A 13,724-nucleotide genomic window follows, 5' to 3' on the forward strand; every position below is an offset into this window, starting at 1 on the left:
CTTTAAACTGTATGGTTAAAGTCAGACACATTGGGAAGCAATGTTTGGGGCATTTGAGCGCCAAACTTTAACTTCCTTGCTCATGTCTTGCTTTGATATTTTCACATAACGTTCGTTCTTCATGATGATATCTATTGCACCAGTCCCTCCTGCACCAAACAAAGAAAAAAAAAAAAACCACAACCCACAACACAATACTGCCACCCCAGTAATTCAAAATTTTGATGGTTTTCTCAGACTTGCAAGCTTCCCCATTTTCCTCTAGTATTTAGAGCCAAATACCATGATCTAAATTTAGCCACTGACACAGCTGCGGGTCGTTGCAACACTTGCAGGGTGTGAAGAAAGGAGGTCAAAGGGAGGGATTTTCGGTTTGTGTAAATGTAGCTGGAAAGTCAAAAGAACCCATCGTCTAAACAGCAGCCGAGCCACATTATTGCCAACGGCCTGAAGGAAAGCTGAAAGAAACTGGAATCTCTGGGGGGGGGGGAAGTAAAACAATACCTGCCGGATAAAGTTGTCTGCTGTTCTTAATGTAATCAATCTTTGTTTCGTAATACTTGGTTAGAAGTTTTATTTACATAGATATCTACTGTTAAGATAATGTTGCACTAAAAAAAAATACCTTTCCCTATTTAAAGGCAGACATGTTGGTAAAGTGAAAATGTGGATCAGCAACTTTCACTTCACTTTGGAAGGTCATCGGAAGGCAATGAGTAACAAAGGCAATTTTTCCATCTAATTATTAGTCCCATCATAATGCAAATGCACCGTCGGCTAACTTCGGGATTTTTGCTTTCCTAAGACAAATACATATAGGCAAAAAATTCTGAGTCAGCTTTTTTGCATAAACACTGTGCAACTTGGCCAAAGATGTGTTTGTTAGTAAAAAGTCAAAAATGTCAAAAGGGGAAAAAATAAATCCTTCCCCCTGTGGGACTCTATTCTGATTAATCCAAAAAAGTTAAAAAACAAAACAACTGGACTTTTTTTCCGAAGTTTGAGTAGTTTTGTTTTTTATTTTTTTTGGAATGACCATGACCTGGATGACAGAGAATCTTCACCAGTCTATTCTGATTGCATTACTAATGTGGATTCAAGCAGAAAAACTTGCTTTATCTCGAGCCTCAATCTGATTTCTAGGAGGATTAATGTTACAAATTAATGCACAAGCTCCTAAAATGATTTTTTTAGTTATACATTGAAAGTTTTTATGTAATAAAAGTTGTCTTATTTGTTTAAAGCAGTACTAAGTAATGTTCGAGGGGCGCTGCCCTGATAAGACCTTTTGATAATAGCACTGTTGTAAATAATCGCTCCTGTCCAGACGTCGCTTATAATAAGCACACTTGATGCCAATGGCCTTGCCCTGGACTAGGGCTGGATATTTATTCAAAGTTCAAGAATCAATCCAATTTCGATTGTCAAGATTTGGGAATCAATTCGTCTCGATTCAGTTCGATTCGATTTCAAATTGGATTGCTGGTAACATTTTCTAGCTGTTAACTGAATTTCATGTAGTTATGCAACATATTGATACTAGTATCAAATAAACATTTAACTTCAAATTAAGAAATTAATGATAGTTAATGGTGGCTGTAAGGACCAAAGCCTCTTCCTGAATGTTAAGACAACTGCTTTCACAAACATGCTGTGGGGCAGAATACCCAAACAGATCCACAGTAGAAAACAGAGACCCCAGAGATATCTGCTATTTCTATTCAAATCAATTCAAAAATACTTTATTAAACTAAAAGGGGAAATAAATGCGGATGTTAACCCGGTGCGTTATTAAAAATATGACAGCAAACTTTCAGTGACACTGAAAACATCGCTCATTGAATAACAGCTGCAACATAAAATGAGAATATAATCCTAAATTTTTACTTTCTGACAATGCTTGACTTTTCAATATCAAATTTTACAAAGTCAAATCTCTTTTCAATGTCGCTGCAAGCTGTCACTGTTTTAGCTCCATAAAGATTCACCTCCCGGACTGGAGCGTGAAGGCTACTGTGACGTATGTTGCATCCATGCTTCCGACCACTAGGTGGAGCTTGGCGCTTTGTTTTGATTTTGTCCTGCTGGGGTCTCAGAGCAGAAGAAGAACCAATAAACAGACTAACACGGCTGTTAAACCAAAGTCTCAGACCTCACGTCCACAAAAGTAATGCCGGCTCACAATCACTTTGGTTATATGAATCGATTTTTAGGGATTAATATGATAAATCGATTCATAATTGGAAAATCGATTTTTTATGTCCAATGCTGTAAAACGAGAACTGAGCTGCAAGACCGCCTCAGAGCACAGAAAGTTGCAAGTGTGTTGTTTTTTTGGCCAGAGACACTAAGGGCAGATGACAGACCACTTAATTGTCTCATAAACACTTAGATTTCCATCACAGGGACTTAGAAGAGGATATATTAAGGTAAAAATTTGATTTAGCGGGGCTTTAAAATATCAGCTGCTAGATGCAAAAGGGCAGCTCAATATGGCTGAATGCTGTTCGTTTTTGCTAGATTTAAATTTTAGGAAAATTCCACCTTCAAACAATGTGCATGAAAATTCGACCTTTAAAACACCTACAGATCTCGACCTACTTCAAGCTTTAATGCCTGGCTTCATCTCCTCTACAGCCTTCTCTGCCTCCTTGTGGTCTAAATACAGAGGACCACAGCTCACTGATGAACAGGCGTTTGGTGGGTGCCCTTCAGAGCAGAGACTGATGGGATATTTAATACCTGTGGAGAGGCAGAGATGGAGGTGGAAGCTTGACCTGATGATTGAGAGCTGCCTCCTGCTTGCAGCGCAGCGGCAGCGTAGCTCAGCTTGTCACTTGGTGGAGAGGCTAAAGATAGACAAGAGCAACAGACGTTGAGGGGGAACAGGACATTAAAATAAAGTACCCCAATAACATAGCAAGTCTTTGTCCCTTGGTGGCCTAAAATAAAACCTAATTAGAGTTCAGTCATCGCTGCTTTGTAATCCCAAAGACCTGAAAGCAATTGATTGGGCTTGTAAATTTAAATAAATGACTTTACCTTTGAGTGAAGTGCTTGGCTTTGTTGCGCTGTCTCGACTGAAGAAGAGACTGCCGGGCTGAAGGCTGGGCCCGGACGAAGGAGACTCATCTTTCACCCTGAACTGTCCAAGCTTTGTCAGTTTCTGGCAGAAAGGAAGGATGAGTTCAGTGGCAAAGCAGAAGATTCAGAGACAAAATTAAGTGTTTTTGTTTCCAACTATAGAAAAAGCGTTCAAACTGACAAATGACTTAATAGTTTAATACTTTTAACTGGGTTTGACCTGGATTCCAATCACTCCTATACAGGGGCCTCCACACAAGTTCTGGTATTAAGAGGAGTAAAAAAAGGCTTCAAATATATCTGTCTTTTACCGCTGTAGAAAAATCTCAGACTTTAATTTTTATTTACTAAGGAAAACAATCCTAATGTACAACTTTCCTTAAATAACTGGTGGCACAGTTATTCTCACCCCTGTGGTCATTACTTTGCTAATGGGACACCACTTATGTATTAGATTTAGGTCTGGGTACTGAAGTGGCCATAGGAGAATGTTTTGCTTTGGGGCAGAGAACCATTTTTGTGTAGATTTGGCCAAGTATTTTGGATCAATTCACCCAAAGAAAGAAGAACCTCATAACCCAGTGTCAGTTTATTGGTACAGTTTGGTGGATTTTTAAAAAAAAATGCCCTCATATTTGAAGGAATTCATTATGCCCATCGATCTGACAAAGTTCTTTGGAAGCGAAACAAGCCCAAGGCATCACAGATCCTCCGCCAACATGAGGTGCTTGTCCACACATTTATATATTTTTATTCCAAACCCATGTGTAGTATTTGTTGCTGAAAAGTTTTAACGTCAGGCTCATCAAATCATAAAGTTCCAGCTAAAGCAGCATTTAGCAAACTGCATTTACATTTGAAATGGTCGAAAAAGGAGTCACGGGTTTTCCTGGGATTCCTCCTCAACAGCTGCATGCAGATACCATCTAATGAGTGTTGTGGAAACTTGGTGCGTTTACCGGATTGTCTGCTACTAGTTGGTTATAAAATACAAAATCATACGTGATGTATTGTAGCTATTAGAAAAAAACTACAACGTATTGAAGGATAATATGTCATTGGTGCCTTCAGACGATTAACCTTATACAAAGCAGAAGTTCATTTTTATAAAAAGCTCTTTCTCATATATAAAATCGTCATTTCAGGTATATTGATTAAAATAGAGCAACACAGAGCATTGAACTTACAGGAGAGGAAGTTGGAGGATCATTTTTATCAGGTGGTGAGTGGAACTTGACGAAAGTAAGGCCATATGCAATGTTCTGTAAAGTGAAAAAGATGACACACGTGCATATTAATTTGTAAAAGAAGTCTCTGTGCAACTTAAACAGAGTGTAAAATGCAAATAAATAAATAATGTGGAAGTACATAGTATTTTTAACAAATACTTCAGTTAGCAGTCTGTACTACTGACATCACCCACACTAAAGCACATCTTCTACATTTAAAGGGAAAGAATTGTGCTGCTACATAAACTGCGATCGTTAAATTAATGTACTGTACTGTGCACTGGATGGCAAGCCTCGTTTTATAATTATCTAACCCCTATTACCATCCTGAAATGGAAAAACAACATTCAACTAATAGATTCACTAATAGATTCATTTCAAAAAGTGAAATGTCAGCTGATTTGAAATCGCCAATTTGCCCACCTTGCTGTACGGCTGGGTACAAACGATTTTCACTCTGTCCCACTTCTCCTGAGAGGTGCTTTTTTGCAGCTGGTTGGGTCCAAAGAAACGAACCCGGTTCGTGTTGGTGCCGTTACGGCTCTCAGTGGGGGACATGAAGGAAGACGTGACGAGAAGAACCTGGGATAAAAGAGGATGATGAATGAATAAATTAATGAGTAAAGAAGTAAATCTTTCCAATATTAACATAACATCTAAAGTGTAATTTGTTAGAAAAACCTCATAGTCCTGGTCTTTGACAGCGGAAGAATTCCCGACCAACACCTCGATGAAAGCGGATCCTTCGTTTCCAATATCAATACTGTGGACCTGCTCCTCCTTCTCAAACTGGGGAAGAAGTTCACACAAAACGAGACGGTGCGAGGAGATCAGAGAAGGGAGGAAAAAAAAAATCCAGAAGTAAGAATCAAAACACTAAATCAGAGGTAATAAATAAGATAAAAACAAATTGGCTGCTGCTTCAGCCTCATAGCACATACATGTTTCAAACTAGATTTCTGCTCTTACTGAAAATATCATAAACACCAAAGCTTTAGGGAATATTGAAATCTTGGTTATTTAACATAATTAGCCGTTTGGGTTTGTAAACAAGTGGTATGTACTGGAAAACAGAAAGAAAAAGTTGCATAGCCCTATTTCATAACCAAAGTAATTGGAAAACTTCTGGTCTGAGGTAAAAAAAAAAAAAAAAAAGGACTCTGTCAAACAGAATATTCAGCAATGCATATCGGAAATAGGCGTCATTAATTTCTAAATAACACAGACCAAAGAAATTGGTAGAGCTTAGACACTCCGGCAGACGTTTTTAAAGCTATACAATGAGACAAAAAAAAAAAAGCTTATCTCCTTTTGTATTCATAAACTATCACATATGAGGAGTAAAACATCTTTAAAATATTTTGGTGATAAACCTAAAACGTCTATTTTTACCTATCATATAAAATGGTTTAATCTTTTTTTATTGAGATGTCAGAGCAAAGTGATACAAAAGCTACATGCAGTAAGATGTTTAAATTATGTAAAAAAATGGATTTCTATACATTTGTAAAGTGCCTTGAGATGACAAGTGATGTATTGTGAATTGGTGCTATATAAATAAAATTGAATTGAATTTAATTCCACATTTAAAACAACAGCTAACCAAAAAGAACTGTTAAGCAAAACGCATATAAACAGAAGCATAATCAGCAAAATATGAACTCAAATAAGTCAAGATAAAATGTTTCCAAATAAAATATTGAAATGAATAAAAGAAACACGGCCAGTTGCACAACAAAAGTGATAATGTTTCATGCAACTCGAGCTAACATTCAAGAAACACATATGGGTGTTAAAAATAGTATTAAGATGACTAGAGGTATGTGCAGCTGGGTTAGGCCAAAGGATGGGTGATGGACCATAAATAATATCTTGATATTTATAGGCTGAATGCCGATATATACGATATTTATCTCAACGTGTTTTTCTTTTCATAATTATGAAACTACATCTCTGAATCAAAGCTTTATCCCAAATGTCTCACAGGGCTAGTTTTTAACAAACAACTAGATAAATATGACAAACAGCTGAAAAAAAACTACTAGAATACATACAAGTATAAACATAAGGCAACATAGACCATCTCGATATAAACAATATAGTCTTATCTTTGATATTTTTTAAAATATCAATATAATATTGTCCAGTCCTTGTAAGGCACCACCTCTGAGAAGTCTGTTGCCTCTTCTTTTTGAGACTAGATCTTAGAGTCTAGCAAAAATTCATTTGTGAACCGTTATACCCTTGTTGGAATACAAGCATGCAAACATTTAGACAAATCCTGTCATTTCGTTAAAGCTTTTAAAGGCAAGCAATAAGACCTTGAAATTGATCCTGACGTGCACAGGAAGTCAGCACAGAAGCCCACATAAGTGTGATCAGTGTTCATGCATCCCAGAAGGGGCACAACTGCATTATGACCAACTTTCTGCCGTTGAATTGAAGATTAAAAGAAATAAAAGTGCAAAAGATTTCGGCTATAAGGAAATTATGCCACTGCAATATTATTGTTAATTATAGGCTGAAAGTTCAACATGAGCCTGAAGCTGAGGAACGCACCGCTGTTGTGGAAGACCTCACATCAGAAGGACGTTCAGCAGTTACAGGCCTGGTAGCGCTGACCTCGCATCTGTTGAAGCCTATTGGGACGTTTGGCTTCAACTATCCTCACCCCAGGTAGGGGCCCTTATAGGATCCGCTGCAGTTTGCCTACCAGCCTGGCATGGAGGCGGTTGATGCCATCACCAGCCTCCTGGACTGAGCTCTGACCCACACGCGAAACCTGGAAGCACTGTGAGGTTCATGTTCTTTGATTCCTATCGTGTTTTAATACCAGCCGACCAGGACTTCTGAGGAACAAGCTGGAGTTGCCAGGGGCTGGCCACCATCTGTCCCAGTGGATACTGGACTGCCTCACTGGCCACCCACAGAGTGTGAAGACACACGGCTGTCTCTCTGACAGGCCTGTCTGCAGTACAGGGGCCCTGCAGGGAGCTCTCCTCACACCTTTCCTGTCCACCCTCTACGCAGCAGACTTTTCCATTACTCTTCAGACTGCCATCTTCAGAAATTCTCAGACGTATTATTGAGCTCATCACGGGTTAAGACGGCTCAGGCTACAGACAGCGGACACAGGAGTGTGTATAGGTGCCACTGAAAAACCAAAGAGCTGGTGATGGATTTCCAGGTGAATACCTACCACACTGACACCAGTGAACATCCGCAGGAAACTGATGTTGAGATGGTGGACACAGGGATGTTCACCTTCACAATAAACTAGAGTTACGACATCCATGCTCTTTACAGTAGGAGTCAGAGCAGATGCTACCTGCTAAGGAGGCTGAGATCATTTGGAGTACAAAGGGAGCTCCTGGAGACATTTCAGACTCTGTGGTGGCATCAGCCATCTTCTATGGCGTAGTTTGTTGGAGCAGCAGCTTATCTACAGCTGAGAGAAAGCGCTTAGATAAGCTCATCGGGAGAGTAAACTCTGTCCAAAGATGTCTCCTCAACCCAGTGCAGGTGGTGGAAGACTAAAGCACTAAAATAATATCACTGTTGGACAGTGTCTCCTACTCCATGCATGAAGCTGTTGCAGAGCTGGAGAGCTCTTTCAGTGACAGACTGCTGCATCCCAGATGCTCCGAGATGTAGGGCTGTGCGATTTTGCCGAAAATTTAAATTTCAACCATAACTTTGATTGTGATTTAATTTTGACTTTTCTCTGCATTAACCACAAGCAACAAAAATGGCCTGTAGATAAAGATGTTTGTAAACAAGGACTATTTAAAACAAGAGCTTTAACTGTTTTATTAATCAGAACATTATTATTCAAGAGAATAGATTGTTCAGTTGAACATCAGTTCTTCCGTCCGTCCGTCCGTTGTCTTCCGCTTATCCGGGGTCGGGTCGCGGGGGTAGCAGCTTCAGTAGGGAGGCCCAGACGTCCCTCTCCCCAGCCACTTGGGCCAGCTCCTCAGGAGGAATCCCAAGGCGTTCCCAGGCCAGCCGGGAGACATAGTCCCTCCAGCGTGTCCTGGGTCTTCCCCTGGGTCTCCTCCCGGTGGGACATGCCCGGAACACCTCTCCAGGGAGGCGTCCAGGAGGCATCCTGACCAGATGCCCGAGCCACCTCAACTGGCTCCTCTCGACGTGGAGGAGCAGCGGCTCTACTCTGAGTCGTCCCCGGATGACTGAGCTCCTCACCCTATCTCTAAGGGAGAGCCCAGACACACTACGGAGAAAACTCATTTCAGCCGCTTGTATCCGGGATCTCGTTCTTTCGGTCACGACCCAAAGCTCGTGACCATAGATGAGGGTAGGAACGTAGATCGACCGGTAAATCGAGAGCTTCGCCTTTTGGCTCAGCTCTCTCTTCACCACAACGGATCGGTACAGCGCCCGCTTCACAGCAGACGCTGCACCAATCCGCCTGTCGATCTCCCGCTCCATCTTCCCCTCATTCGTGAACAAGACCCCAAGATACTTGAACTCCTCCACTAGGGGCAGGACATCCTCCCCAACCCGGAGAAGGCACTCTACCCTTTTCCGGTTCAAGACCATGGTCTCGGATTTGGAGGCACTGATCTTCATCCCGGCCGCTTCGCACTCGGCTGCGAACCGCTCCAGTGAGAGCTGTAGATCACGCCCTGATGAAGCCAATAGGACCACGTCATCCGCGAATAGCAGAGACGCAATCCTAAGGCCACCAAAGCGGATCCCCTCAACACCTTGGCTGCGCCTAGAAATTCTGTCCATAAAAGTTATGAACAGAATCGGTGACAAAGGGCAGCCTTGGCGGAGTCCAACTCTCACCGGAAACGAGTCCGACTTACTGCCGGCAATGCGGACCAGACTCTGACACCGGTCGTACAGAGACCTGACAGCCCTTATTAAAGGGTCCGGTACTCCATACTCCCGGAGTACCCCCCACAGGATCCCCCGGGGGACACGGTCGAATGCCTTCTCCAGATCCACAAAGCACATGTAGACTGGTTGGGCAAACTCCCATGCCCCCTCAAGAATCCTGCTGAGGGTGTAGAGCTGGTCCAGTGTTCCACGGCCAGGACGAAAACCACACTGCTCTTCCTGAATCCGAGATTCGACTATCCGACGGACCCTCCTTTCCAGAACCCCTGAATAGACCTTACCAGGGAGGCTTAAGAGTGTGATTCCTCTGTAGTTGGAACACACCCTCCGGTCCCCCTTTTTAAATAGGGGGACCACCACCCCAGTCTGCCAATCCAGGGGAACTGCCCCCGATGTCCACGCAATGTTGCAGAGCCGCGTTAACCAACACAGCCCCACAACATCCAGAGCCTTAAGGTACTCAGGGCGAATCTCATCCACCCCCGGAGCCTTGCCACCGAGGAGCTTTTTAACAACCTCGGCAACCTCAGCACCAGAGATGGGAGAACCCGACCCAGAGTCCTCAGGCTCTGCTTCCTCAATGGAAGACGTGTTGGTGGGATTAAGGAGGTCTTCGAAGTATTCCGCCCACCGACGCACGACGTCCCGAGTCGAGGTCAGCAGCACACCACCCCCACTGTAAACAGTGTTGGTACTGCACTGCTTCCCCCTCCTGAGACGCCGGATGGTGGACCAGAATCGCTTCGAAGCCGTACGGAAGTCTTTCTCCATGGCCTCTCCGAACTCTTCCCACGCCCGAGTTTTTGCCTCGGCGACCAGCCGAGCCGCCTGCCGCTTCGACTGCCGGTACACATCAGCTGCTTCCGGAGTCCCACAGGCCAAAAAAGCCCGGTAGGACTCCTTCTTCAGCTTGACGGCTTCCCTCACCGCTGGTGTCCACCAGCGGGTTCGAGGGTTGCCGCCACGACATGCACCGACAACCTTGCGGCCACAGCTCCGACTAGCCGCCTCAGCAATAGAGGCGTGGAACATGGTCCATTCAGACTCAATGTCCCCCGCCTCCCTCGGGACGTGTTTAAAGTTCTCCCGGAGGTGGGAGTTAAAGCTCCGCCTCACAGGGGACTCCGCCAGACGTTCCCAGCAAACCCTCACAGTACGTTTGGGCCTGCCCGGTCGGACCGGCTTCCTCCCCCGCCATCGGAGCCAACTCACCACCAGGTAGTGGTCGGTGGAGAGCTCCGCCCCTCTCTTCACCCGAGTGTCCAAGACATGCGGCCGCAGGTCAGATGAAACGACAACAAAGTCGATCATTGAACTGCGACCTAGGGTGTCCTGGTGCCAAGAGCACATATGGACACCCTTATGCTTGAACATGGTGTTTGTGATGGACAATCCATGACGAGCACAGAAGTCCAACAACAAAACACCACTCGGGTTCAGATCAGGTGGGCCATTCCTCCCAACCACGCCCCTCCAGGTCCCACTGTCATTGCCCACGTGAGCGTTGAAGTCCCCCAGCAAAACGAGGGAGTCCCCAGGAGGGGCACTCTCCAGTACCCCTTCCAAGGACTCCAAAAAGGGTGGGTAATCTGAACTGCTGTTTGGCGCATAAGCGCAAACAACAGTCAGAACCCGTCCCCCCACACGGATGCGGAGGGAGGCCACCCTCTCGTTCACCGGGGAAAACCCCAACGTGCAGGCACCGAGATGGGGGGCAACAAGTATGCCAACCCCAGCTCGGCGCCTCTCACCATGGGCAACTCCAGAGTGGAAGAATGTCCAGCCCCTCTCAAGGAGACTGGTTCCGGAGCCAGAGCGGTGCGTCGAGGTGAGTCCGACTATCTCTAGTCGGAACCTCTCAACCTCGCGCACAGGTTGAGAACATCCGTTCTTGTTGAAAATAAAGTGCAACCAACAAACAAGTCTATGTAATAAACACTTTGACCGACACTTAATGCTACAGTGAGATTCCTGAAAGTTTATGGTAAAAAAAAAAAAAAAAAAAAAAAAAATTTGATTATATAAATTCTAAAACAAATAATACAATGACATTATCTCACTGCTGGAACTCTCTTCCCTTCCATGTGGGGACAAACCCACTTTAAACATATTACCGACACCTAAAGGCCGTGTCTTATCTATTATTTGTTACGTTCCCAAAAATTGCCAACCTCTGCAATTTGGAAATTACGTTTATTAAAATTGTGATTATATTGCAAATGTGATTAATTGTTCAGGCCTGCTAAGAAGCATCATCAAGAAGGATCCTTCTTCCCAGCAGCAGCTAGACTTTATAACCATGACTGTTCCCAACAAACTCAGTGTATGTTTACATCCCAGTGGTTTTTGCAGTTTTTTTTTTTCCATTCTCATAAATAGTCTATTGCTTCGGATGCATTGATATGATTATGTTTTTTTCTGTATTTTAATCATGTAAAGCACTTTGCATTGTCTCTGTACTGAAATGTGCTATATAAATTTGTACAATGTAACTATTATTCCCAATGAGCTTTAGCATCTTGGTCTCTAAAATTAATATCAAGTGCGGGCATCACCGGCTGTAAAACTCAAACTGTCCAAAGATAGTATACACAGAAAGAGTGTGAATTAATTGCAGTTCATTTATACCTGTCAACAACAAAATTATAGCATCCTAGCAACCTCCAGTGAATGCCACACTGCATACATCAAAATCCCATTGACAATTCTGAGTCAGTATATGGTGCAGCTCTAAATAAAAGTATTACTTTATTTTACTTTGTCAAGATCAATTGGTGGATTTTAAGATTTTACTTTTTCTAAGGAGCCTTAGCCAAAGGACATTTTTTATTTATATATATATATATATATATATATATATATATATATATATATATATATATATATATATATATATATATACTGTTAATGAGCATTTAATAAACCAAAGGCTAAATCATTACCATGCAGGAGATCAGATTCTTCAAATATATTTAAAAATATTATTTTCTGAAGGTAAAGGAAATATCTGGGATAACCCCACAAGCACTGAGAACATTTTGGTTTATTATAAGTAAAGACACTGCTATTCAAGCAGGCTTTTAATTAGACATGTGGTTGTTATGGTTTCCTTTGTATGTTTTCCATTTTGTTTTATAATGCTGTTTAAGACAACTACTTTACTGTTTTTTGTATTTTACTGTGAAGCACTTAGTGATTTTTATCTGAGAAAAGTGCTATATTAATACATTCTATTTACTTACTTACTGAGGAAACAGTAGCTATATCTGTAGGCAAATATAGTAAAATGTGCTTTCATACAAGGATGTAGAAAATGGAGTTTAGATGTGGTCAAAATAAGTAGGTAAACAGTAACGAAACTAGAACGCATTTATTTCCATGTAAACATAAGGAAGGTATAGTAGACTCGGGTTGGTAAAGTAACTGGAAACGAAAAGGCAAGTGATTTAGGATGGATCATACACATTCATTCAGCATGGAGTCAAATAGAAACCCCTGCCTGAATCAGTAAGGCAGAAAAACAAACCTGCAGAATGACCGATGTCTGCTTCTCTCCGGGTCTTGCGGCTTTCCACTTTCTGTACGTGTCTGAGCTCAGCAGGTTGTCTGCTTTATGAGTCTGGTTTGCATGAAAACAAGACAGCAGCGATTAGGCAAGGACGCAGCTTGCTTTACAAACAGATCAACGTCGAGCAACTTACACTGTCCTCGGTGGAGCAGGAGACGACGTGCTTTAATTTGATTTCTGGCATGTTTGTGTTGTTGATTCTCGACAGCTTCAAAATACAACTATTTACCCGCTAAAATCCCCCAGCAGCGCGTTTTTAAAGCCACAACGTACTACCGTATCCGGCTATCTAACCATAAAAGCGCACCCAGATTGCTTTCAGAGGCACTAAAGTAAACCCACACTGTCGCTGGTCAGCGTTGGAACAACTCTTGACTAACCGGATAGCATGCTAGTAAACAAAAGGCAGTCAACTTTCCCGGAGCATTTATCAAACGCAAAAGGCTGCAGCTCGATAATCTCCCATGCTGTTTAATGCTTAACATTTACGCCTTACTTGTATCTCTACAGTAAATATCGCAATTTACATTCCAACCACTTGGATTTTAAATAAAATGTGCGAGAGTTCGCACTCATTTTCCCACCAAAAGGCTGCAAATGTCACAATGTGTCGTAACTTCCGACTAATAGCGTTTCTATCCAATGAGACCTTCACGTTCTTCTTCTACGGTACAATTATCTCACCGTGCAGGCGAACTCGCCATCAAGTGGCGAGTTTGGGGATATGTACAGAGTTCCTATAACTTTTTTATTATTATTTTGAAAGTGGAAACAATTTAGGATTTTTTTTGTACCTATATCTTTCTGCTGGGAAGAAAAACAAATAAAGGTTAAGTTTGTATATTTTTTTTAATACAAATCATATATTTTTTTTATTCAGGAACGTTGGTGAACAATATCTTAATAGCATGTTTAAATAGTACATGTTAGAGCATGTTTTAGAAATCGTTTGTTGTTGTCTTTCAAACTTTGCT

General features: G+C 42.3%; 1 protein-coding gene across 1 annotated transcript in view; it reads right to left on the minus strand.

The window, feature by feature from the left end:
• The window catches only part of xrcc1 (X-ray repair complementing defective repair in Chinese hamster cells 1), a 36,017-nt gene extending 22,649 nt beyond the window's left edge, over nt 1–13,368 (minus strand). The window contains exons 1-7 of the mRNA XM_036135231.1: nt 12,884–13,368; nt 12,709–12,801; nt 4,995–5,102; nt 4,737–4,895; nt 4,272–4,346; nt 3,043–3,166; nt 2,743–2,849 (exon numbers count right to left, since the gene is read on the minus strand). Of these exons, the coding sequence (XP_035991124.1) occupies nt 2,743–2,849; nt 3,043–3,166; nt 4,272–4,346; nt 4,737–4,895; nt 4,995–5,102; nt 12,709–12,801; nt 12,884–12,934 (717 nt within the window). The 5' untranslated portion in view covers nt 12,935–13,368. The remainder of the gene's footprint in view (nt 1–2,742; nt 2,850–3,042; nt 3,167–4,271; nt 4,347–4,736; nt 4,896–4,994; nt 5,103–12,708; nt 12,802–12,883) is intronic.
• Nucleotides 13,369–13,724: the final 356 nt, after the last annotated feature.

This window comes from Fundulus heteroclitus, chromosome 3 (genome assembly GCF_011125445.2).
Source record: "Fundulus heteroclitus isolate FHET01 chromosome 3, MU-UCD_Fhet_4.1, whole genome shotgun sequence".
Classification (NCBI taxonomy): Eukaryota; Metazoa; Chordata; class Actinopteri; order Cyprinodontiformes; family Fundulidae; genus Fundulus; species Fundulus heteroclitus.